The following is a 26,387-nucleotide window of genomic DNA, read 5'->3' as shown; positions in this document are numbered from 1 at the left end:
AAGTTTCCAGGTTCTCTGAATCAGGTATTTTTTCTCTTGCAGATCTAACTGGGTAGAATAACCTCACTGTAGTCTCTGAAAGCAAACTGACCATGCCAAGGCATTTTGGCAGGTTATCAGTCAATCTACGCCTAATTAAAATAATCTCATGTTTTAGAGGAACTGCTAAAGATGCAGGTGGAAAGTTTTACAGAACTTGTAGGTTTGGGAACATGAAATTGCCCCTTTCAGATATTTTAGGAATTCCCCTTTGAGCAACTGGAAAACTGTAAGAACCCAAATTTGTAAACACTTTTAATCTGAGTCATATCTTCGCTAGACCCATTTTCTGAGCTGGGGGAGCACGTCCGTATTGATATGAAATAAATGTTGTTACAGGCTGTCCAGTCAACAAACTCTCTTGCTTCAGCCTGGTAATGCAAAAGAGTGGGTTATACAGACTGGTTATTGCATTTGTGCGGGAAGTACAAGGCATCCTGATCTCAGTATTCTCCAAGTGATTTTAGCTGCCCAAAAGTACTAGGAGCTCACCTGAGAAATCTTCCATAACACCCCCCCTACTCTCTGTGATCAGCACACAACCCTACTTCTCCAATCCAGTACTCTTCCAGTCTGCCATCACTTGACTTAAAAGCCATTTCTGTGCTATTGTGCTGCTTTGCCTTTCTCATGAATGCATACAGAGGAATAAATGTTTATTGTAATGACATTTCTCTATGGGTACTCATACATTTTTTTTCATTCTTTTCCAGTGACAAAATGTTTCCAGCCTTTGGATTTGGAGCAAGAATACCCCCAGAATACAAAGTAGGTGCCTAAGTGTAATTTTCTCATTTCCTTGAGTTACAAGGCACAAAATAAGGGAGAAATGGTGAAAGGCAAGGCAGCCGCAAACAGGAACAGTTCCTCTGCTTGTTTTCTTCCATCTGGCTTTCTCACCCAGTGATACCTCGCTGAAACCAGAAATCAGGCAAGGCTAGACTTAAAATAATTGTTTGACGACACCCAAAATATTTTATGGTATTGGCAAAACTTTGTTAGTGGATGCTAAGAGGAGAAATGATGTTTTGAGCATCCCTTGTTAAACTTCTTCCTGAAAATAAAGACTTGAAAAGATTTTTGCTCTGCGGCAAATTTCTGTGTCATGGTGGACACAGTCAATACCAGGAAGAGAAGTACAAAAGCATGTAGCCGTGCTAGAGAGAAGTGATATTTATAAACAAAACAAAACAAACAAACAAAACAAAACCAAGCAAAACCCAAAACAAAACAAAAAGAGAGTGATGCTGCAATTGTGAGCATAAATATGCCATCTGGTAGGCTTGGAGTGAAAACAGTGAAGTAAAAGAAGGAGCATCCAACAGAGAAATGCCCAAGAAGAAATAAATAGAAATTCAAATCTTTTGTTTTACAGAGGTTGTGTGGTCAGAAGAGTAGTTCTGCATTGATAAGTAACCAAAATCTAGATGGGCACTCTGCAACTCAGATACTATCTGGAAAGGAGAAGTATTAGCATCTAATCATGCAGACTCCATCCAGCCCTGCTCTGGGTTGTGTCTCTGGGCTGTAGCTGAGGTAGGGAGGTGAACACAAGCCAGGTAAGAATTTCTGAGAGGGATTGTGTGCATTAGCCTTGTAAGGTATGAATCAGCAGATGAAAAAAAATGGACTTGGGCTTCTTGGAATCACTTGCATTTCTGAGAACTAGAACAGTGTGTTCCTCACAGCTTGTAGGTTTGATACCTGCAGAAGAATAACAGTAGTGATGTACAGCAAAGTTGATACATGTCATGCAAACAGATGTCTAAGGTTTTAACAACATTGCTTTCTCAGCTTGCCTGTGCCTGGCAAGGTGTTTTGCCTTGCTTTGTTCCTCAAGGGTAACACCAGTGTTAGTGCTTTCCAAAGTCAGAGATGGCTTCCAGAGCTTTGATATACATTTTAATGTGGTATTATGAGCTCAGAACATCTGTGTCTGTTGTATGTTTGTTCCAACTGGAGCAGCTGACAACCATCACTGTTATTTAAGGTGGTGTGTCAGAGCCTGGTTGTTCCATCATCTGTGAGGTGACCACTGGTGCATGGGGGAAAATTTACAACTTTTCCAGTCATAGAGAGCCATCCTTATCTAAGGACTGCTTGAAGGAAGGTGTTACTGTGTCAGCTGCAATGGTTTCCTGGTGACAGATAAAGATCCCAGCACAAAGCTGCTCTTCTCAGCCAAAATAATCAGCTGGTAGCACTGATGCTTCAGGTCACATGAGCCTACTGGCAACATACCAGTTTTGTTAGACTCCAGTATCATCCTTCTCACCTGATTGTGAGACCATATTTCAAGCTGGAAAACAGATGTCTTGCCAGAAAGTAACTTCAGGGGTCTGTGTAACCAATTGTTCCTGCAATCACCAACACCATTTGATTTTCCACTTTGGCAAAATTAGTGTTTGGATATTTTCCTGACAAATGCCCTTAAGAAACTCAGAGACTTGCATTGAATTTAGTAGTCCATGCATGAAAGAAGAGTCTTATCCTGTACCATGAGCTCTCCTGAACAGTTTGTCTGTTGCTAACTTCTCAAAGCAAGAAAATGAACATGACTCAGGACCTTCAGACTTTGCAGAGTTCAGGAAAAGTAAGAGTAAACTTCAGAAGATGAGGCTGCTTGCTTGTGGATTACATATGTGTGACTAAATAAAACCAGTCCCAAAGTAAATGGAGATGCAGGTGAAGGCCAGAGCAACATCTTGAATCTCTGCTCTGGAAACTTGTGTCAGGAAGTGACAAAGACAAAATGACACGACATCAGCTCACAAACATAATAAAACTTTGAAGAAGACAAGAACCACATTACAGGTTCTTGTCTAAGAACCTGCTTGTCTAACTCTTCTGTGCCACAGATGAGGACAAATAATCAGCTTGGTGTCTGTCATGGGCACATCCAGCTGGAGCTGCATGAGGAGTTAACAGTCATCTGTGCTATTGTTCAGTCCCTCCCTGTGATATTCTACTCTAGTCCATAAAAGTATCTGGCTTCTTAAAATAAAGTATATCAATACTTTAGGGGCCTGCTTGGTTTTGACTGCACTTCTGAATTGAAAGGTATGTCCTTCAACAATGAAGAGTCACCTTCATCAAGATGCATTATTAAGTAAGTCTGTAAACCTGAAAATCCTTCAGTAATTTAGTCTAACCTGGTATAAACTTAATTCAAAGCCAACAACAATTAGTTTTGTGATAGCAAAGATGCATAGGACATATTGAAGCAGCAGATAAAATTTAAAGTAACAAGGACTGTAGGAAAAAAGTGCTCCCAAATTTCTTCCTCAACTTCTTATTTCCTGCTGCAAAAATATGGTAAACGTGCTAGACACCACAGCAACAGTGCAGATCTCATGCTATTCAAATGATCTTTTCATGTTTTCAGTCACAGCTATTACAGGCCATACATACCATACATTTGTTTTACTAAAGGAGAGCAGTGCCACTACTGTAACAATTTTACATCTTCAAATTTAGGTTGAATCATTATGAGAACTTCTAAGTTCTGACCCTATCATTTGGATAAATTAGCTTCTCATTAATTTAGAGTGTCTGTTTTCAAGCTTCCAGTCCTAATGAAGTGATCTAACCTGCTCATAGCATGTTAGTCTCTGCACTCCAGCATCTGGTCTTTTATTTCTTTCAGTAGACAGCAAATTGCTTGGGCTATGGAGGAAATTACTCCCACTGCCAAGGGTACCTAAGTAACCATGGAATCCCCATACAACCTAAATAACACAGCTTCCATCCTCAACTATGTCAGTGTCTATCTCTGCAGGCTCCTTATAAATCTCTTGATGTTCTACCCCTTTAAATCTTGTTTTTATTTATGTTTTCTTCAAAATTTCCATTTCAAGAGCACACTGCTATGTTGTGTTGACTTTATTTTCCCTCAGCTCACCTCCAAATGACACACTTCAGCTGTTAGTAGAAAACCAGCAGTTTCTTAGTGGCATAAGGAATCTGTGAAAGTGAAGGAAGCAAGACATACCTTATATATCATTCTTCATCAGTCTAGAGATCTTTCATCTAATATTCAACAATATGATCTTCTTCCACCAAGACCTCACATCACCCTGCTCCTTGATCTAAGTAAATCTCTGAGAGAAATATTTCCCTTGTGGGTATCTATCATACAAAACTTTCAGAATGTTTTTTTGTTTGTTTGTTTTGGTGTTTTGATTTTGGGGTTTTTTTTGTTTGTTTGTTTGGTTTTGGTTTTTTTTTCAATGAAAGGGAGCATCTGAGAAGTCTGACATAAAGTGAAGAGGTGGTAGATAATATGGACTCAGACACAGCTGTGAAAGGTCACAGTGAAGAGGAGGAAAGAAAGCAAACCATATACACTGACTTCTTAGCAGGCAGGACTCAAAGGAGATGAAAAAGCACACAGAAGCACAAAACTTACTGTTAAAATGAAAAGCAAGTTCAAATTGTGTCAGCCCCATGACAGGTGGATTGCCATTAATGAAGGCCTGTTTCCTAAAGGAGAATTGCAGCTGACATCTAAATAGGTACTAAACAACTTGCAGTTTGTTTTAAGATAGTCCTGGTTATTTCTGTATTTTTAGTGAAAGCTTCCTTCCCTGCTTTTGCTGGGAATGTGTGCTGGAGACAAACTCACTGCAGTTACAGACACAGGGCACCATCTTTACAACCCTAACCTGCACTGGTTTGTTGGACAGGTGAGGGACTTAAGAAGTGCTGTGGTCTTTATGATTCCTGCACTTTTCAGGAGATTGATGGTTAAAATATGTGCAAACCTGACAAAAAAAAAGGATGTGTAGCGACCAAGGGACAAAACAGAATTAGTCTCCTTATCCATGCAAGTTGAATTTAGACTTGGAAACTTGGGCAGCATGTACAAAAATGAAGTATAAAGGGAAATAAATGGCCCAGCTTTGCCAAGCAGAAATATGTACAATGTATCTTAGTGAGAAACACAAGCTTTCCAGCTCCCAAGCTATTTGATTAATGAGCATTCTGAAAATAATAGCTTTTGACTAAAAGTACTTGAAATTCATTAGTGTCTTAAGCTTTTGCAAAATATGCAGGCATTTCATATTTAGTTTTCTGAATGACAGTAGCTTAATAGCATTCAATTTATTCACTGATAAGAGTCCAACATAGTGCATTTTGGCATTTACACTTGTATGCATCTCTTGTTCATGGATTTTTGACAATCTCTATTTAAATTATTGAGAAAGCATTCCTAAAAATCTGAATTTGTCAAGTTGTTTGTCAAATAGTCCTAGTACTATCACCATAGAGAAAAGCTGGAGCTGTTTGAGACATGAAGGTTAATTTCAATGAATTCAACAATCTAGAGAGGGAGAAAAAAGGATTATTAATTTCCAGAATTCAGGCATCCATATTCAGCATTTGAAAATAAAACCCATAGGTTCTTATTTTAAAAAAATGGAAACTCAGTTAAAGGGGTTTAAAAAATGTGTAGGTCAAACTAGAATAACAAGTTTCAATGAAACTTAAATAAAATGCCTTTGCACAGTTCAAAAGCTTTCCAGCAATTTGCTTTATCGATGTTGGAGGATTTATTATTTTTCATATTCCAATTTAGGATTTTTGTTTGTGATTTGAGTTTTCTATCTGAATTCATTTTTTTTTTTTAAGAAATCTCAAAAATTCTCATCAACTAGGAAATTCTCATTTCCTTTCAGCCTAAATTAGAAATATTTTTAGCAAGGGCCATACTATGAGGATGAATTTCATCACATCCCAATAAGAGGGAAATAAGTTACCTGCTATGCTAAATCAATGTGATTTTTCTACAAAATTTGCCATAAGCATATGGAAGTATCGTTATGATTCTACCAAGAGTCTTATGGGTGCCATCACATTGATGGAAAACTGCAGGTGTTTGTCACTGTATATGTACAGATAGCGGAGGAGGCATTGTACAATGGTAAAAAAACATTTCTATAGCCTGTCTTAGCAAAAATACTCTGTACTGTTTATTTAATTGTCATATCCTCAGAAATGCTGTCACTGTAATCTATATATAATGTATGGTAGAGCTATTAATTTGCTTGTTAAAAACCTTGAAGGAATTATCTGTGAAATAGTACATTCCTGGTGTAGGAAGTTCCTGTAGTTTAATAATGCCACATCCATGATGGTATCTGCTAAAAATGTATCTGGAGCCCTGCAGAGGGAAAAGCTTAATTAATATAAGTGCAACTGACTGTCTTTAGCTACAGGCTTTCAGTGCAGTTCTGTGCAGCAGCCCAAGTAACACCAGGCTGATCCCATGTAATCACCTCTCTCCTTCCCTTTTATGCATTGATTTTATGGATTGATGTTAAAGAGAAGGGCTGAACAAAGGGTCAGCTTCATGTTTGAAACTTAGTCCAGGGTTACAAAAACTTAGTCCAATCACAAAACACTCAGGGTTTTGTGAGAACATTCCTTAATGTGAGGCTGACTTCCACCACAGACCGTGGTCTGCAGTTCTTGGCAAAATTCTCTGTGCCAGCTACTGATGTAAAGCAGCCATTCTGTATTTGTGTGACTTGACACATTCCAGGGTTTCCTGACTGTTAGATCAATCCACAATACAAAGCACCCTGGTAAATTATATAAACATGCCTGCTTCTGAACAGCCCAGTGTCTTCTTGTTCCCCCTGAGAATTTCTCAGTCTTCAGCATCTTAGGTTCAGAATTTTGCCTCCTTTTTGTCATTAGTTTATCAGTTCTGGGGTAATCAGTCATTCAAGGGCTGTGTCATTCAATATCGAAAGATACCATTGAGTATACCAGCTTTTGGTTCTCTGTCATCAGCATGGTTTGCCCTTCAGTCACAAAGCCCTTGCAGGTTTAATTAGAAAAAGAGAAAAAAAGAAAAAAAAAAAGAAAAAAAAGGAGGGAAATTCATCACCTTGCACTGTTTGGAAAGCAAAAGCATTGAATGTCTGATCCAAACCACATTTTGACATGGATGAGCTTTATATGGAGTCCTATTAGCTAGCAGCCCAAGTTTAATAAGGCCTTCAGTATGTGGTACAAGTCTGAAGTCTCTGCTGGTTTGGACACTCTGGAGTTCTGGCCACTATAGGAAAGGCAGCAAAGGGGCAGGTTGAAGCACACTTGGCTTTGCTTAACAGAGTGGAGGATGAGTTCTGAGCATTTGGAGAAGCTCTGCTTAAAAAATATCTTCTGTTGCCTTGCCTTGAGTGATGATTTCCTGTTTGTGAACCATCGCTGTGCTGCTCAAAGAATTTCTCTCCTTCACATTATACTTAAATCTTGTTTAAATTGTGATATATTACTCAGAGAGCATAGGAAACAAGCCAATGCTTCTTCTGCACATTCATTGTGTTTCCTGTGCTGCCTTCAGGGTACATTTTAACACTGCTCTGTGAATCAGGATGACAATGTATGAGGGCCATTTGCTTTAGGAGGATAGCAGCCAATGCTCAGACAGTATTATTTTTTGGATCATTGTGCACACTGAGTAGACTTGGGCTTTCCTTATTCGCCTGAACTGTTGTCTATTAAATAATAGCCTGGGTGCCATAGCTCTGAACCAGATAAATTGTTTGCATTATGTGATTCTTGAAGAGGTATGGCAACAAAAGCATCCAAATCATGCTTGCATGTGAGATTAAAATACTGTTTTCATAGCTTTTGAAAAGATTTGTGTTTTCCTTTAGGTATAATTTCAAATGCATTTGGAATAAAGAAATAAAATCACTGAAGAGGTATAGTGTTGGAAGAATCAGCCTGCAATACATAAACATGCATTGCCATCCTTCTTGTATTTCCAACACAGTTAATGCAAAATACAAAACCCTAAAGGAAAGAGAAAAGCTAATGAACAACAACAAAAAATATCAATGAGCGAAAACTCCCGTAACAGTTCTTGACAGACGCAATTACCTTTGGCCTGCAGTTGGTCATGAGACTGGCAGATACCAGCCAGGCAAAATGCACTGAGAGACATTCAGAGCAGCCATGCAGAAGGGCTCTGGAGCACCTCTGAAGTGTATCTGGAAGCCCTGATCTTCTGTGCTGCTCAGTGAGGAACAGAAATAGTGACTTCCTGCATTATCTTCCATGGCCAAGTAGGATAGACTGAATGGACCATGTATAACCCTCTCTAAGACTGATGCTTGGTGTAGGCATGTTGAATGCCTGGCTGGGCTAAGGCAACTGCAGACTTCTCAGTGAGGTTTTGCTTCAGTCTTTTCCCATAATGGTAGAAGTACTGCTTTATTTAACCTCTTAATAGTGGCAGGCATCACTGTGGTAAGCAAGACTAGCACATGATGGGGAAATTCCATTGCTCTATGAAGAACTCTCTTTGGCAGTAATTAGCCAATTTACACCGCTTCACTTTCACAGAAGCTTCTCTGCAGTCACATATTTCATCTATGGGACCCTTAGTCATAGACCAATTTCCATACATTGCTGTGGAAACATCTAAACTAGCAAATGAAATATCAACATCCAACAAATAAATCTCTTCCTGCAAATAATCCTGGTTCCATTGTACAGGAGGTTTCTTTCCATATCACCAGGACTGTTGGCACTTTTGAAGAGCCTACAGAGATTTATAAAGCTTTAAATGTGTATAATTGCAGTTATATAAATGCCTTCTTAAATCTGGGATGATACACTTAAATTCAACTTTAGATTATGCAAATTACCTGCTAAACTCTCGGCCACTTTTTGCAAGTCAAATATACATATGCATATATATATATATATATATATATATGTATGTATGTATATATGTATATTTACACATTATGCATTGTGAGACAAAATCTGAGCTTTTCTCATTCAAGAAAAATTAAGACAAACAGAATTAAGAGACTGGGCTTCAGACCCAAAGAGATTAAAAGGAATCAAGACTTTTCAGTGATCAAAGAAAGAAGTAAAAAGGAATCCGAAAAAAAAAATGCAGGCAAGAATAAACCTTAAAGAGGAATTCTGGAACTGGAGACTTACAGTGCCTAACATTATTTAAGCATATAAAAGACTTGTATTATTTTCCTAGGGTACCAAAGACAAAATATTTTGTTTCATTAGAAAAATCAGCTACTTTGTTGTATTCATGGTGAGTTCTTTTAGAAAACAGCTCTGTAGGATTTAATAATAGACAGATTGAGAGACACAAAGAGAGAGAGAGATTGGAATATTCACCACATGCAAGGAAAACCAAGAGTGTTCAGGATTTTTTTTTTATTATTTATTACCCCCCAGAGTGCTCTAACATTTTAACCAACTTAGACTCCAACACTTCTTACACTACTATTGCACAGTGGATCCTTGATTTCTCTGTAGAATCATTTTCCCAGTACTCCTTGGCGTTAGATGAGGAACTGTTCACTCCGAGAGGTCAGGATGCACAAGTGAGCTGAGTTTCTGCAGTCACTGCTGTATCACAACATGCTTTCTCTCTCCTGCAGTCTGAGATGCTGAGCTAGGGAGAGCTGGCATTTAAATGGCCTCAGCAATAGATTCCTCTTCTGTGCCCAGCATTGATAACCCAATCCTGACACCATGTTTATATGACTTTTTAATGTATTTGGATGGGTTTTCTTTGTGCCTTTGTTTTGTTTTGTTTTGTTTTGTTTTGTTTTGTTTTGTTTTGTTGTTATTGACAAGTTTGATTCCAGTTTTGCTTCTTTGGTTCTACAGAGAGCTCCATCTGGGACTGTATTTCACACTTAATGACTGAAAGCTTGAAAGGTCTCTGGTTTACCACAGAAGAAATGTCAAGAGTGTTTAACCAAGTGTTAACAAGTCTTCTTGGAATAATTTTTCTGACAACAGTCTTCTTTTCTTTCCATTTATCTGTAGGTCTCTCATGACTTCGCAATCAATTTCAATGAAGACAACCCAGAATGTGCAGGTAACGCTCACAGTAGGACAGACTGCCATAGTTTTGCTGTGTGCAAAATATGCATTTTTTATTGCATCACCTGAGTATTATTCGAAGTGGTTTTATTAAAGAGGGCAGCTAGGATTTGGGGACCTGATATGCTCCAAACCATTGAGCTTAGCTTTAGAAATCTTGCAAAGTACCATACAATAATTTCCTGAAAAGTAGGTGGACATTCAGCACTTGGGCTTCTTGGAATCACTTGCATTTCTGAGAACTAGATTAATTTAAAATCTTCAGCTGCCTCAACACCATAGGTTGTGCTGCTAAGAAGGTCAGGATATTAAAAAGCAGGCTGTGAACCTCTGTGATCAAAAACTTCCTCAGTTTAGAGCCAGTTCTTTGACCAGACCTATAGCCTGTTGCAAGTCAAGGGCAGGGAAGCAGCTGATTACTATTGTGGTAGAAAGAAACCTACTTTCCTGAGAGCAAATACAGCAGGAGGCTACAGAGTAAGATACTGGTATGTTCTATCAACAGTCATTAATCCTTGGTAATCAGAGGCCAGATTTATGTAGCAGATGTTGCTCTATGTCTTATATTTGCAAGTGAGATCTGCAGTGACTGATGCTCTCTTTTTAAAATCTGCTGCCACAATTCAAACATTTTGTAAAAGACAATAACAGGAAAATGACCTCTAAACCCAGTAACAGTTAACAGTCTTGCTCAGGTGATCATTGCTGTCTAAAATCCACAGGTTGTTATTCGCCCTTATCCTTCTGCTTCCATCCAAATACTGAACTGGATATTTCAAAATGCTCTTCCTGTTCAAAATTTTGTAGCTGCTCCTTTTAGGCCTTCTCAGGCTTATTAGTGGCTTTCTTTTGGGCATGGGCAGAAGACATGTTCAGATGAGAGCTAAGATGAGAGCTAAGATGCAGAGAAATGAAGTGAGGAAAAGAAGAGAGGACAAGCAATTCAAGGGAAAGACATTAAAAGAATTTGGAGTTCATGCATCTTAAGTGCAAGACCTTCAGTGGGCTCAGTGGGTTCAGTGGGCATTCCTGCTTTGTTGTTGCACTTGAACTGTTGGACTGCCCCAGCCTTTGCAGGTCATATGCTTGAAATGCAATTGGGCATATGTCCTACAGCTGCCTGATGTGCTCACACAGCTTTTTCCATTGCTTTTAAGGAGTTGAAAGAAGCATAAGTTACATGCATGCATCTAGAAGTGCCTATAAGCTTGTAAGCCAGCTTGATGTTGAGACTCCAGTGTGGGGATGGGGTGGGGAAGCAAAAGAGACCTCAGAATTCCATCTGGACCATCATATTTAATAATGTGTCATTAAAACAGTTATCAGTGGTCAGCATTAGGTGATAACATATTTTTATGCATGTAGTGTTCAAACAGAGCTTTGTTTCTCAATCCAGCTGCAGGATATTTGTGACCCTCTGCAAACTACAGAGAAAAGCTCTATCAGTCCATGCAAAGAACACTTATTTTTATCCCCTACCCTTGCTGCTTCTTTTGAGTTCAAGGTTAATTCTTTTATCACACTGGCATTGTTATATAATAATTTTTATTGATTGAAAAGGCTGCCACACCTAGTTGGTGCCAGGAGCAGAGTTTGGACAGACAAACCCTCTGTAAGTAAGGGATTTACTATCCAAACCACACTCTGTGTGCAAAACTAAATGTAACAATGGAAATGAAAGGGGGTAAAAAAAAAAACAGGAAGGAGCTGCTCTATTAAGCTTGGCTTATGTCACTTAATAATTTAAACTTTATTTGTATCTTGGAATAAGACTCAGTTATCTGATAAGCTAGCCCATCATCTGAAAGGAGTTCTAGGCCTAAGAAAACATTAAAAAAATCATTGCAGCATGAAAGAATGCCAGGGAAGAAATTTGGCAGTATTTACGCATGTATCTACAAGATATTAAAAGCACTTGTTTGTCTTAAAGGATACCTTTTAAAATAATACCCACCTGAGTGAAAGCAAGAAGAGGAGACAAACCAGAAAATGTGTTGTTTAATCCTCTGCTGCAGCTTGCTCATCTGGTGATGGGTGTCTCATGCCTGTCATGGGTGCTTGTTTGTTCTGTGATGTTTTCTAGATGCTTTCACTGTATTCGGTGTCACAGGGAGCAGTAACATCAGCAAGTCATGTGGAGAAAGGATGCAAGAGTGAGAACGAGATAAAGTGCTTAGTGATTACACTATTTTACCTTGTAATATCTAGCATACTTGCCAGAAAATAAAGTAAAATTGCTTAGGAGTATCTTGTTTTAAACAAAGAAACAGTGGTTGGATGTGATATAAAAAGTATGTGTCTATTTTGCCTTTGAGGAATGAAGTCCTTCTCTCTGTGGAAGCAGAGCTTTTGCTGGCACAAGGTAGTGTGAAGCACCACTCTACATACAGGGACTGTATATTGAGATGAAGAGCACTGGAATTCATAAAATATGGATATCCTCACCTGTTACCATTTCCATTCTTGAAAATTTTAGTATTTATAGTATATATTTAGTATATTTATAGTATATTATTTTTATAGTCTTGTAATTAACACTTAGTTTATTATCTGAGGAAGAAAGGGAAAAAACTCTAGTCTGAATGAGTGTTTCTACACATCTGTCTTAAACTCATATATGTATGCATACACTGTATTTCATTGGAGATGCTGAAAGTGGATTCCAAATAAAAATGTAAAGAGTTGAATTGTGGAAAAAAAAAAATGCACATGTGCCTAAGATACAGGAGTACAAGAACATGAAGCTACAAAGTAATCCACTCACATATCCTGTTGAGTTGGGATTGGATGGACAGTAGATATTTCTAAAATATATTAATCTGAGAAAGCAAATAAGAAATTATGTTTCTCGAACATGTCTCTTTCTAAGATGAGAGCAACTTTCTGACATGAACAACACTAAATCTCTGTGGAATGCAGGGAGTAAGGTTTATCTTACATTATTTTACTGCATAAGAAGAAAAGTACAGTGTATCTTGTCATCATCTTAGGGAAGATTTATGACGCCTTCATGCAACATCATTAAGTATATGTAATGAAATCCTTACCAAGTTTAAAACTGGGAGTTAAAAAAAGGTCAGTTTTGCAATATGTAATTTAGTCACTGGAATTACCAAGGGACATTTTGTAACACTACTTTACATTCACAGCTATAATTGGAGCAAGTTCTTTTGTTTGTTGGCACTGCAATGGAAAAATATATCTGTGGCAGTCTCTAAAGAGAGAAAACTGTATTCTCCAACACTTTTTCATAGGAGTGTATGTGTGTCATTGTAAAACAATTACAACTCCCTGTCATTTGTTAGTAGTAAGTCTGCACCCATCTATCCTGTAAATATGGTTGGGTAAAAAATCTGACGAGTGAGCGAGTCTCCTTGCAAATTAAAACTGGCTTAGGATCTTACCAAAGCCATTTCATTCTTCAGCATCCTTTGCAGAGCTTTTCAGTCTATCGCCTTCTTTCCAACATTAGACCTCTAATCCTTTAGGTCTGGTAAGCTGGGAGTTCTGAATGGGGATGTTAATGTGCATCACTTCAAGAAATCCTTCTTCTCAATGATTGAAAATACCAATTTCCATTCTGTGATCTGTCAAGTGTGTGAGCAAAGAAGTCTTTGCTCCCTGGTCTGACTATACATCCTGAAATGAAAAAGCCAAAAATAGCTAGTTCTCCATCAAAATTTCTCAGCTAAAGCATATTTTTCTGTAGGCTGCAAAGCATCCTGCTGTTTCTTCCAAGGTTTCACAGCTTTTGGTCATAGTCAAATTCAACCAATGAGTGATTATGCAAATTAACCCTGAAAAATTATTTTCTTAGCACAGGAGAGTGAAGAGATGTTTTGAATTCCTTAACAGCTTTAGGGCATAAGTACAAAGGACAAATTTGTTGGCAACTGCCATGATAAACAAAAATATTTATCTGAAAAAGATAAAGAATTGTTGAAGTGTTTCCTAATGTGTGTCTAGCCTTTCACCATGAATCTTAGTTGTTAATCAGGAAGCTATCATACCTTAAACTGAGAAGATTGGAAGCAATGACATTGCAAGCTCGTAGCTGAAAATTAGACATTAAAAGCTGCTGGGAAGGAGAAGCATGGTAGAATGAATTGTATATTACAAACTAGATTCCAGGCAGCTAGAGACAGATTCCTGGAAATTATCTGAAGTTGCTAGTCCTTGCTTATTGTGTAGTATTTTTGATTTTTTCATTAAGAACTCACCTTTCATTTACATTTTGAACAAGCTTGATATTGGCAATGTGCTTCACTTTTTTGTTTGTTTTGTTTTTTTTTTTTTTTGTTTGTATTTTTTTTGTTGTTTTTTTGTTTTTTTGTTTTGTTTTGTTTTGTTTTGTTTTGTTTTGTTTTTCATGCCAGGAATACAAGGTGTTGTGGAAGCTTATCAGAGTTGCCTTCCCAAGCTGCAGCTGTACGGACCAACAAACATTGCTCCCATCATCCAGAAAGTGGCAAAATCTGCATCAGAGGAGACCAACACCAAGGAGGCCTCGGTAAGGGGAAAAAAAAAACTGTGTTTGCATTTTTTTCTTGCCTTATGATGGATCTTTTGTAGGCCATCAAAACAAGGCCTTTTAATGCAGATTGTGCCTTCACAGTTTTTATTAACTGCCTTCACAGAAGGCAGCTTAAACCTGTGTCAGCTGGAACAGAGTATCCAGTCTTTCTAGCTTTGATTGTCACTGCTTTAAACTCCTTCCCATTGAGCTATTTCCTGCTTTTAGGGCTGTTTCATTGTAGCATACCCAGTTCTTCACTGTGGAAATAGAAATGGCACTTCTAAAGTTTCAAAAATTGAGCATTGAAGCCCTAAAAGTTTTGGTTGTACCAGGAGATGAGTTCAAATGATTCCCTACTCAGACTACCCAATTTCATGTCTCGGGCACAGGCTGTACTAAAATTTTTCTAGTTCACCTAGAGAACTTTTCCAACTCTTCATTTGAAAATTGTAAGGATACAGTTTTCAGCTTGTTATTAATGATGAAGTCATTTGTGTCTTTCAGAAACTGGACGACAAATCTGTTAGCCTGCACCTGATAAAAACCCCAGGACAGATTTCTTGGGCTAAAAGACTTACATAGAAATAATGTTTTAAATGTACACCCTTGAGATGCATTAAGTTTATTTTGATCCTACCTTGAAGACAGAATGGGAGAAAGGGAGAGCGAGAGAAATGGAGGGAATATGTGAGCGAGTAGATCTGAGCCATTTACAAGAGCAGTGCTGTAAAGGAGTAAAGGATGTAAGAGAGACACTGTGTACTGCAGCATGAAAAGTGACTAAGTACAGAACAGAATAGAGCTGTGCCTCATCACCTGGCCCAGATCACCTTTTCCTAAGCTTTCTTCATGTGCTGGGCCTTTTTTAAGTCCTATTAGGGCAGCAGTTATGAAATATTTCTGTTCATGAGTCTGGGCTTGTGACTGATATTTACAAGAGCATGCAGTGACAGAACGAAGGGTAATGGCTTCAAACTGAAAGGGAACAACATTAGATTAGGTATTAGGAAAAAAATCTTTACTGTGAGAGTGGTGAGGCACTGGAGGTTGCCTGGAAAAGCTAAGATTACCCCCTCCCTGGAAGTGTTCAAGGACAGGCTGGATGGAGCTCTGAGCAACCTAGTCTAGTGGAACGTGTCCCTGCTTCATCATCTGTTCAGCCTAGATGATCTTTAAGGTCCCTTCCAATCCAAACCATTCTATGATTCTGTGATTCCACTGTTGTTTCCAGAACCTTGATAGTACTTAGGGTCCCAGTCCTAAAATGGGGAATTGCTATGTTTGAATTTCCATAGCCACCTAATCCTAAAGGTGGGTTAAGGTCCTATAAGGTGGCTTACTCTATTCCCAGTGCTGTTTCTGATCTAATATGCCTTACTGAATAAGTTCCTTCATTCTATACCTAAATTTCCCTCTTTCTATCTGAAAAACAATTTATAGTATGAATGTTCAAGATGAAGTTTTCTCCCTGCATGTTTTGTTTTATTTGTGGCAGGACAAGAGGATAGGAACACTTTGAGTTTATACCGCTGTATATACATAAATATTATTAATGTTTCGTGTGTTGGTATTGCTCATGCAAAATGACCAAATCCTATGATTTGGTCATTTTTCTTATTAATGCACTATAAATTTCTTATAAATGACTCCAGCTGTCCAGCAATTAATAAAGGGTCCAAGTAAGGGCCACTCTTCACCATTACCAAGTGAAGATATGTCATAGCTCATGATCCCAGTTCAGTGGGCTTTGGAGATTTGGGAGAGAAATGACAAGCTCACCAAATTGCTTGCTCTCCACTAGAGAATGAGAAAACCTCTCTTTGGGGCTCTGTATGAAGAATATGAAGATGGATATATTCCTGCCTTGCTCTCCTCAGGGACCCCATTACCCTGCAGAGGAGAAATTAGTAGCTGAGGAACTTGCAATGGAAAATTCTGTATAGTCAATATAAAGGTTCTTTTCTCTTTAAAAAGGTCCATGAGTGAGTTACCAGAAACACTTTTATACTTTTTTAACTTAATAGGTTAAGCAGCTTTGGACTATTAACAAATGACATAATTTTTCACTTCTTGTCCAACTACTTCAGCAATACTTCATCCTGCTGATCCTGACGGATGGCGTCATCACAGACATGGCTGACACCAGAGAGGCCATCGTCCACGCCTCCCACCTCCCCATGTCAGTCATCATCGTCGGGGTGGGCAACGCTGATTTTAGTGACATGCAGATGCTGGACGGTGATGACGGCATCCTGAGGTCTCCCAAGGGCGAGCCTGTGCTTCGAGACATTGTCCAGTTTGTGCCATTTAGGAACTTCAAACATGTAAGCTGGCTTTTCCATCCTTGCCACAGAAGGATGAATGGGTACAGTGAATGATTCAGGAGGCTGGGCTTAACTTTGCATATGCATGAAGTGTTGAGTAAGCCCGTGGCATTATTGTGTCAGAAACAGTGAAAAAAAGGAATCAGAATGTGTTCCATCAGTGAGTTGGTGAGGGTGGGAAAGGAAGAGATGAGACACAATCCCTGTGTTTTTTTGTGGTGCCAGCCCTTGTTTCCACTTCCTGCCTGATTTAATTTGGTTATTTTCCCTGCCTTATATTTCATGATGTCTGTTTTCCATTCTCTTTTGCATCTGTTCTATTACGACTGTATTCTGCTTTCCATTCATTCATTTCCACAGGCAGATTAAATGGCTTTGAATTTGTCCTCACAGTGTTCCCCAGAAGACTGTTTCTTTATTGAGATTTGGTCCCCGAGCTCTCGAATGCAGGATAATCCACCCACAGCATCCTGGTTGCCTTCAAACCCTTTCCCAAATTCTGTACAAGAACACAGGCAAGAAAGTGGCATTATTGAGAGCTTCCCTCTGCCCTCAGCCAGCTGTTCCTGACTGAGGCCAGTGTGGTGTAGAAGACACCTTGTAGGAAAGAAAGGAACAGAACCGGCATTAAATTGCCAAATCTAAAGTAAAGCTTTGGTCATGAACTTTTCTTCTCAGTCACCTGTCCTACACTGTACCACCTGTTCCAGGGACTTTTCAGCAGCAGGGTAGGCACAGCATTCACCAGCAGAAGGGGCTTTCCACACCCAGAGGAGTTTTTCAGAGCTCTTTTCCTCCATATGGAGACATGCATTGTGTTCCTCTGCAACGCTGATCCCATCCCTTTCCTACCCTTTTTCCATCTTTCTCTCCCTTCTTTCCTCTCACTTCTATTACATTTATTTGGTTCTCAAGGCTGTTTTTTTGCTCTGTCTAGGAAGGATATCCTCCATATTTGATTTGAGAATTTCTTTACCTCACAGTACAACTGACTCATTCTCCACATGAGATTGCTCTTTTCAGTCTGCTCCCATACACTACAGATCCTTAGATTTGGACATGTAACAGCCAAGTTCTCAACTCTGCGCTGGTTTTCACACTGCTTACATTTATTTTTTAATTTAGTTTCTCTCTTAGTTTTTCTGGAATTTTTGTCACCACATGAGCTTTTTTTTCTGTTTGCTACTTCCAAAATACCCTCATTTTTCTCTTTACAAGGGTTGTTCTTTTTTTCTCATTTCAAAATGCAATTTTGCAATATTTGCCTTAGATCCAGACACACTTCTTACTTTCACAAACTCTGCTGAGGAGCAAGAGAAACAAACTTGTTCCTCTTTTCCTTCTGGCTTTATGTAAGCCATGGATACACACAGGAGGGAAAACTCACCTTATGCTATTAGTTTGGTGCCACCATGCCAAATAGCTGCAGATTGTCTGAGTTGCAGACAAACACATTTCTGTGCTGACAGGGGCACACAGCCACCTACCTGCTGAGTCAAAGTATGAGCACAACCACCTCAGAGCTTGTGATTCCTTCAGCACATAATCACAAGTGTGTAGTGCTGCACTGCAGTCATTGGAAAAGTGTCCAGAGCTGAGTTATTTATGGGCTAGTGGGAGAGCTACTTTTAATTAGGTGAAAACATGTTTCTGCAAGGAACTGGCAAAGCCAGCTACATTTGTTATTTTTAGTTTCACTCTGGTTTTTACAATGAAGCTAAAATAATCCTGGATTTAGTAGATTAATGCTGACAGTTGCAGTTCTGGGCTCTAAATATATTGTGCCCCTGGTGTTAACTTGTGACTGAATCTGTGGCAGTGTTACTTGCCAGCACTGGTCAAATGACAAACATATATTCTTTTTAGCTGATTTAGATTAACTTCCCCAGTATTGGGAGAGGAATGCAATCTTTATGTATTCTTTTTGTTAAATAGTGATATTTTTCTCCCTCTTTCAGTAGCAAAGATAATAGAGGTATAGAGATAGATTTGTATTTGCTCTATCAGAAAAGTTAATATATTTCATGCAACCTGATATTTAGTCTGTTTATTGTGATATTTCAGCTTTTCAACAAATGTCAGTGTAATGGATGAGTGCTTATAAAAATAGTCACTTCTGGTTGAATTTCTTTATTGTCATATCCCAAATAATCTCTCTCTCTCAACAAAGTGACATTCACATCTTCCTTGCTTATTTAGCACTAACATATATCAGCTAGTGCAATAATTTTTCATGGGAGAAATGAGTGTGATGTTTTGATTCAAATTTATTTTTTCCCCACAGAGGAAATGCAGATTTAACACATTTGGGAGATTTTTGTCAGATCAGTTCTGACCAAACACAAGAATTTACATACATCAGCATATTACTTTTGACAACTTTAAGCAAAATACATATTTAGGTAAAAAACCCATTCCTTTTGTCAATGTACCTTGTGTTAATTTATTAAGTAGAAAAAAAAGTTGAAAGATCTTTTTAGAAAGATTAAAAATCAAATTGTATAAGGTTTATAGGTTTTTCTGATAAATCAAGTATTTACTTATTCCTAAATCCATATTATATCTATTTATGACAGAAGAAGAGAATAAAATGTTATGTGTGAGCATTTATTTTTTTGTTTTGCTGGAAGAGTAAACCAAAATTCCCTTGGAGTCAACCCAAGCAATATTTTTTTTTTTCATTACTTGTAATCTCAGATCAGCTTGGAACTCAAAATCTCATATCTATCCAAAGAGATACAAAATAATCTGTGCAAAACCTTCCCCTTTGAGAAAATGGAAGGGGGGGGGAGAAGGAAGTTATGAAAATAACCTATAGAACTAATCCCTTTTATTTTATAAGTTTGACTTCAGAGAAGGTTCTGAGCCTGCACAGCACTCACAGAGGCATTTGACACCTTTCAATAAGTTATTCACGTACCTAAAATCTTATACCCACATCAATGTTTTACTGGCTTAAGAGTCAGTGTAGACTCTATTCAGCAGGCTCTATTAGAGGGGTTTAATCTCCTATGCAATCCAGTGCAGCAGAAGTACTTCAATAAAACATCTAAGATCTTTCTCTCTCTTTAAGAAATATCTTTGAAGCCATTAAATAATAATAGCAACTGTAGTGACTCTTGGCAAATCCTGTAGTTTTAGAGGCTTGATAAAATCAAGGTAACCATTAACACTTAAAACATGTCCCATTTTATGGTGGGTGACATATGCCATTTGCTAAAGGGGAACATAACAAACAAAGGAAACATATTTTTCCTGAATCCAAGTGACATTTTTCTCTCTATAATCATCACCACCCCAGTAATGTGAGTGTCCTTCACCTGAAACTGTAAAACAGTGATGCTCCATCACTGAAACGCACTTGAAGAAAATCACCTGCCTCAATGCATTCACAGTTATATTTTAAGAAATTAAATTTTCTGCCTTTGGGATGTATGATATATTAATCTGATGCTACAGGTAGATTGTATTCCATTCTGCATTGTATTTAATCACAAAGGTTAACAGCTGTGACTTAATAACACATCACAAAGGAGTATGGAAAGCACAGCTCATAACCACTGCAAGGAGCAATGTTTTGCACTATGCATTATAGTTAAAGCTATATTGTGAAGCTATAAAACTGAATCAACAGTCATTGGTAGTACACACCAATTATGGAATCATAGGGGATTACTTTCCTGCTGCTGACTGATCTGACTGTTGTGTATCAGCTATCAAATGATAACTATTCATCTTGAGGTGCTTATTGCTAGAATGCTCTTTAAGCAGTCAAGAAAATGTTACAGTAAAACATTAATTTAATGTCCCATCAGTGGTAAAGACCCAGCAAGGGCAATCTTTACACAACACTGATGAACTGGGTCTGTGTTTTAGCTTAGAAGTTACTGAGTGCAATTCTCACTAATAAAAATGCTGCTTTGCACCATCTGATCCGGAAATGAGAATGCTTTAACACCACAAAAATTATGTAAGGTACAGGTGGTCCAAATTATCAGAGAGGAAACCAACATCAAGCCTGTTTTTGGGATATTCCCTGCTAGAAAGAGCCCCAGGACCAAGTGACATCATTGGCATGATGAAACTCAGTAAAACAACAGCTGCCCATGCTCAGACTGAAGTACAGGTAAAGCCAGCTACCCCAGGGCAATCCTGCGTGGGGCACATATTGCCTGTGAGCCTGTGGGCACAGTAAATATTTTTGCCTAAACCTCAATGAAAGGCTTTTCACTTGAGGACTCCTGAAGTGGCAGTGACTCAGCTGTACATCTGAGCCCTGACAGAGCCTGTCCTGAAGGGCTGACCCTTCGTTCAGGAGGAATGGATGTGGCTTCAGAAGAGAGAAGTAGCAGAGGGAGGATGATGCACAGCAGTGAGTGCTGTTGGCCCAAAGTTCAGAACATGTGAACTACACAGATCCAGAGAAGCTGATGCCAATGCTCCTGCCCAGCATTTTTAAAGACAGAGCAGACTGAAGTTTCCAGATTGCTACAGCTTATGTGTGCAGTGCTGGCTCAGGGCTCTTCCCCCACTCCCTGTTTTTACCTCTGTGTAGGGTTGTATTTTTGGTAAGATAGCACAGAGGTAGGCTAAGGTATGTACAGCTTTGACACACTGGGAAGGAGTGAAACAATAATTTTCAATAGCATTGTAGAAATCAGCCATTTGTGTGATTCCAAGAGGTATTTTCTGATTGTTTTAGCTGGAACTAGATGAACTTTAAGGTCCCTTCAAACCCAAATCATTTCATTATTCTATAAAACAGGTTCAGGCAAGAATAGGGCAACTCTGGAAAACCATGCATTTCCATTTTCAGGATTAAAGTGAATGGGTTCTGTTACTGTGTAACACTTTAGAACACTTGCTGCACTGTCACATAAAGTATGCTCTATGCTTTGCCAATTTGTTCATACAGAAATGTTCCAAGCTTTTTTGGCTGCACAGATATTTTGGTATAAATGTCACAGTAGGGAAATACCAGTTAATTTTGTTACTAGTCCCATACATGAGTCAAAATACAAAAACACAGGAAAAAAAACCCAACTGTTTCTGATTTTGCCAACATTATCTTTGTATTTGCAGTATTATAATATTTGATACTGGAATTTCTAGTAGCCTGAAGTTTTCTTCACCCTTGGATTGGCATGCCTACAAATAGATAACAATTTACATTCTATGTAAACCAAATTTTAAGACTCTGTGAGGATAAGGATGCCACCCCATGAAAAGGAGTAGGTTAAGAAACAGTCAATATAACTGCTTTGTGACCTGGTAGTTTTGCAACTTGGCTGATAACACTACAGACAGTGAGGAGGAAAGTGTTCATTAATTTGGGAAAAAGTACTTGGTGTGCAGAAGAAATATGATCCAGCCACTGGTTGAGTTCCCATGCATCATCTGAGATGCAGTCTGCACTCTCTGGAGATAAATACATCAATTTAAACCTCACAAAATGACATTTAAGTGTTTGCATTTTTACTGCATTTCTGCGGTGGGCTCAAAGGGAACACGTCCAAGAAGGCTGGCTCCAGAGGACTTGGAACCAGCTCTACCCAAACACTTAGAAACAAGAAAATCCAAAACATGGGGCAAGAAGGTGCATGGGAGAATGAGTCCAGCTTTGTCACTGCTGACTTCAGAGGCTGAGGAATATCCATGCAGCACACGCAGGTAATGGTTGCCCACAAAACATCTACAGGCCTCTCTGCTTAAAATGAAGCATTATCAGGGTGTGAGGCAGAACTTTTTGTGGTTGATGGAGGGCAGGGTTTCTCGCTGCACTGAGGGGGAGCCCTCCTCCCTGCCCGGGGTGAAAGCCAGTGGCCATCTCTATATCTGTCCCTACCTTTCACGATCATCAGCTCTTAGTCTGGTGGACACTTGCCAATATTACATTGCAGGAAGAGCTTTAAAGCCTCCACCAAGCCGAGGATAGAAGCTTTCTTGTAACCATGGTTTAATTCCAATAAACACAAAGTATTTTTTACTGACTTAAAAACTTTCCCAGCCATTAAAACACCATGCCAGATTCTGAGGAGCAGAATAGTGATGAAGGCCTCCCTTTCACAGCGTTGTCCATTCATGTTCAGCTTGGAGCTCTGAACACTGATGAATGAAGTCTTTGCAGCTTTTTATTGTGATATGGGGCTCTCCCAGAGTGCAGGGAAGTTCAGTTACCCTGAACTTAAAATAGTCCAAATGGACCTGAAGTCACACAGAGCATTTTTGCCTTTAGTATACTTTTGAGGCAGCTACAGCTCCATACCTAAACTGACTCATAAAATGAGTTTCCAGCAATAGTGTGATTCACTTTAAGTCTTTTTTGCCTTCCATCTCTGTATCATACTTCCTCCCTTGATCTCATGGCACCAATGCCTCTAAAACCCATGGCACTTCTAGCAGAGAGCCAGGTTAATGCTTGTGTTTTCTACCATTTCCTGCAGGCATCCCCAGCTGCTCTAGCAAAAAGCGTTTTGGCTGAAGTTCCAAACCAAGTCGTGGACTATTACAATGGCAAAGGGATAAAACCAAAATGTATGTCAGAGTACGAGTCTTCCAGGACACTAGCTCCATGAAACTGCCTGCACTCTTTTACAAAATTTAAAAAGAGAAATGCTACTGTCTACAACTACTGTATTTAAAAATGAAACAAAAAAAAATAGCACGTTTTGGTGATTTTTAACTAAAATACCTTTTTTTTTTTTTTTTTTGCATGTGTAGCCTAAAGGCTTAAATCTGTTAAGCAGTTGTATTGTTGAAAACTTTTTATGAGAAAAAAAATCCAGAAAAAAAAGTGAACTCTTTACATTACAGCATGTTGCCTTGAAATAAAAAAAGTTATCTGTATCTGGTTTTTATACAGGTTTGTTGAAATTTTGCTAAATTTCTTATATTTACACTGTAAAGCATTTTGAAATATTTATTGAGAGTCGATAGCCAAAATGTCTTTGGTCTAATCTGCTATGAACTGAGAGATTTTTCAAAATGGCAGATGCATGAACTGTATTTTGCATGTTTAAAATAAAAACAACACAGTTTTGCAGTTGTCTTTATTTCTCTCTCTGCCACAAGGCTGCCTGCTTTCAATTTCCATATTCCAAGGGAAGGGTAATAGAGTGTTTCAAGAGATACCTGACCTGAAGCACGGGCATTTCTAATGTTAGCACCTTATAACATGGATACCCAAACAAGCCCGCTCAATCTGTGTAGTAGTAACTTTTCAAAAGCCTGACAAATCCAGCTGTTACAAAGTGTTCAGACCATAGCTGTAAAGAGATCTGGCTTGGAGAGCATGATCCATCAGGACTGCATGTCTTAAAACATGCCAACTTAATCCAAACAGTCTGGCTGGCTTTCAAAAGCCATATATTTTGGCTATCCAATTTTATAACCTCTTCTGTATGGGAATTCTTATTTTGTTTCATTTGTGTTTTTAAATCTCACATGCAGTATCCAACTCTATGTGGCACATTTTCCAAATGAAATTTTGAATGGCCTGATTTTGTGACAAGCAGTGATTTGTAATTTCATCCTCACACAGATCATCTGTGTGTGATAGAAGAACTGGTTTTTACCAAAAGAATATTGAAGCCACTTTTAAAAAAAAAATTAAAAAAGAGAGGAAAGAACAGAATGGTGATGGATTGCATTTTCCATTGAAATATTTATGTCTGTAAATGAAGAAATTAGATTAATATTTTTTGTGTTTGAAGGATGTGACTTGTTAAAAACTAAGGAGAAAATTTGACAAAAAATAATCTATGTGAGATTGTCCAAAAGGCACAACTTTGGATGAGTTGTACTCCCACTGAATTAAAAACATTCTTGTTGCTAGTTCCTGAAGAAGCTGTTTGGGGCCAGTGCTGAATGTTTCGGCAACCATCCCCTGTAAGCAAGGGGTTTTGGTTAAGAAAAACATATTTTTAAATACGTATTTAGGCAGGTAACGTAGTAATCAAGCTCCCTGATTCTCCTTTAGAGGTAACTTCAATAGGATCAGCTTTGATTGATGATTTGGTACTCTTAAATGAAGCAGTGGGATAGCCAAGATGCATGGGGCATGCATGTGCATTCCCAGCACATTCAGTTCTGCCCCATCTCTATCCTGCAGTGCCATCATTCACACTCGCTTGTAAGGATTTCTTCAGCTGATCAGATACTGAGCAGCAGCCAGTATTACTTGGTCATGGGTATAAATTGTCTGGAGATGTCCAAACTGATAAATCTCAAATCCACATTTCCATGTAATGGCTGACACTTCATTTGAGAGCTTACCCTGTCAGGCTGCACATCTCTCCCTCTGTGGGTGTATTTCATCTGGAAGCTACTGTGATCTCCCCTTACATGTCAAAACCATTCTGCCAATTACTCTTAATTCTTATATACAGCACCTCTAGTTTCATACTCCCGTTTCCCCCCTATTTTCTTTCCTTCCCTATTCTCAGGAGGAGAATTTTCTAGCTGTTAAAGCACAGGACTGAAAAATCAATGACTCTGTGTTCTTTCCTCCTCCAGTATCTCATTTTGTTTTCTTGCCCAAGATTTTTCAATGTTCTGCACCTCAGATTCCTCCTCTGTAAAATGAAGGTTACTGTCATGTATCATCTCACAGTAGTACTGGGGGACTTTATTACTTGAAAAGTGATTTGAGATCCTTCCTCAGAGGCATGATGGTGCTCTCACCATGTAAAGAGTATTACATTACCCTGGGACCTGCATTAAGGGATGTCATGTACAGTTGAGGAGAAGTTCAGCCTTTTCTTTATCATTTGCCAGACTGAATAAAAGAAAGCTTTCATCAAGAAAAATTAGGAATCAGAAAAATTGTTCTTCTGGTACATGTGATCTTTGACTAAACTAATTTTTGAAGTGTTTAAGGTTACATAGAATTGGGCAGTTACAGCTTTTCATTTCCAGAGGTGTTACAAGGTGCTTCTATAATGTGGCATCATGTAAAATGCAGAGATCAACAGGCTATTGTATGCTGAGCTATATAAACCATCTGTCATTTTCATGTGTGTACATGGTCTATCTAAGAATAGATAGAATCTTTAGAACCCCAGCTGCTGCAGATCTTTCTGTTTACTTCACATAATCCAGATTATAAATGCTCTCTACTTAAAAACAAATCACTATCAGTGGTTGATATAAGTCAGCAATGCTGTAGCAGCCCTTAAGTACTTGGAAAGATACCTTCATGGTATTGAAAAATCAATTGGAAATCTCCTTCAGAATGTACAGATCTCAGGATGTAAGACAAACACATAACAGTGTGGTGAGTTGGTGTAGGACGCACAGAAGACAAAACTGGCCATATGGTAAAAGCTTTCTAATGAGGCTTTGGATGTTATTCTCATTGCTCCAAGCTACTCTCTGCAATAAAATACTGTGGACTTTGTGCAGGGTAACCTCATTAAATGTATGAATATGTCTATGAAATGGGATTTTTTTTCCTCCTGTTTTATCTACTTAGGGTTTTAGCAAGGCCATTCTGCCTTTAGGCTGAACTGCCATCAATTTCTCCTGCAGATTTTTTATGCAAATTTAAACTTCTACTGCCTTTTGATGGATCATTTTAAATTCTGAAAAGTGCTTTAAAATAAATTACATCTTGTCCTTCTGAGATA

The 26,387-nt window shown here is 38.5% G+C and overlaps 1 protein-coding gene across 4 annotated transcripts in view; it reads left to right on the top strand.

Annotated features, from left to right (window-relative positions):
• Positions 1-23,813, top strand: part of CPNE4 (copine 4) — a 225,821-nt gene extending 202,008 nt beyond the window's left edge. For all 4 annotated transcript variants that reach the window (XM_053992552.1, XM_053992568.1, XM_053992548.1 and 1 more), the window contains 5 exons: positions 753-807; positions 9,865-9,916; positions 14,298-14,431; positions 16,525-16,761; positions 23,205-23,813. In XM_053992552.1, coding sequence (XP_053848527.1) covers positions 753-807; positions 9,865-9,916; positions 14,298-14,431; positions 16,525-16,761; positions 23,205-23,336 — 610 coding nt within the window. In that variant the 3' untranslated portion in view covers positions 23,337-23,813. The remainder of the gene's footprint in view (positions 1-752; positions 808-9,864; positions 9,917-14,297; positions 14,432-16,524; positions 16,762-23,204) is intronic.
• Positions 23,814-26,387: the final 2,574 nt, after the last annotated feature.

Source organism: Vidua macroura, chromosome 1 (assembly GCF_024509145.1).
Source record: "Vidua macroura isolate BioBank_ID:100142 chromosome 1, ASM2450914v1, whole genome shotgun sequence".
In the NCBI taxonomy this organism is placed as follows: domain Eukaryota; kingdom Metazoa; phylum Chordata; class Aves; order Passeriformes; family Viduidae; genus Vidua; species Vidua macroura.
The sequence above is the reverse complement of the archived record's forward strand: the minus strand, read 5'-3'. Positions and strand labels throughout refer to the sequence as shown.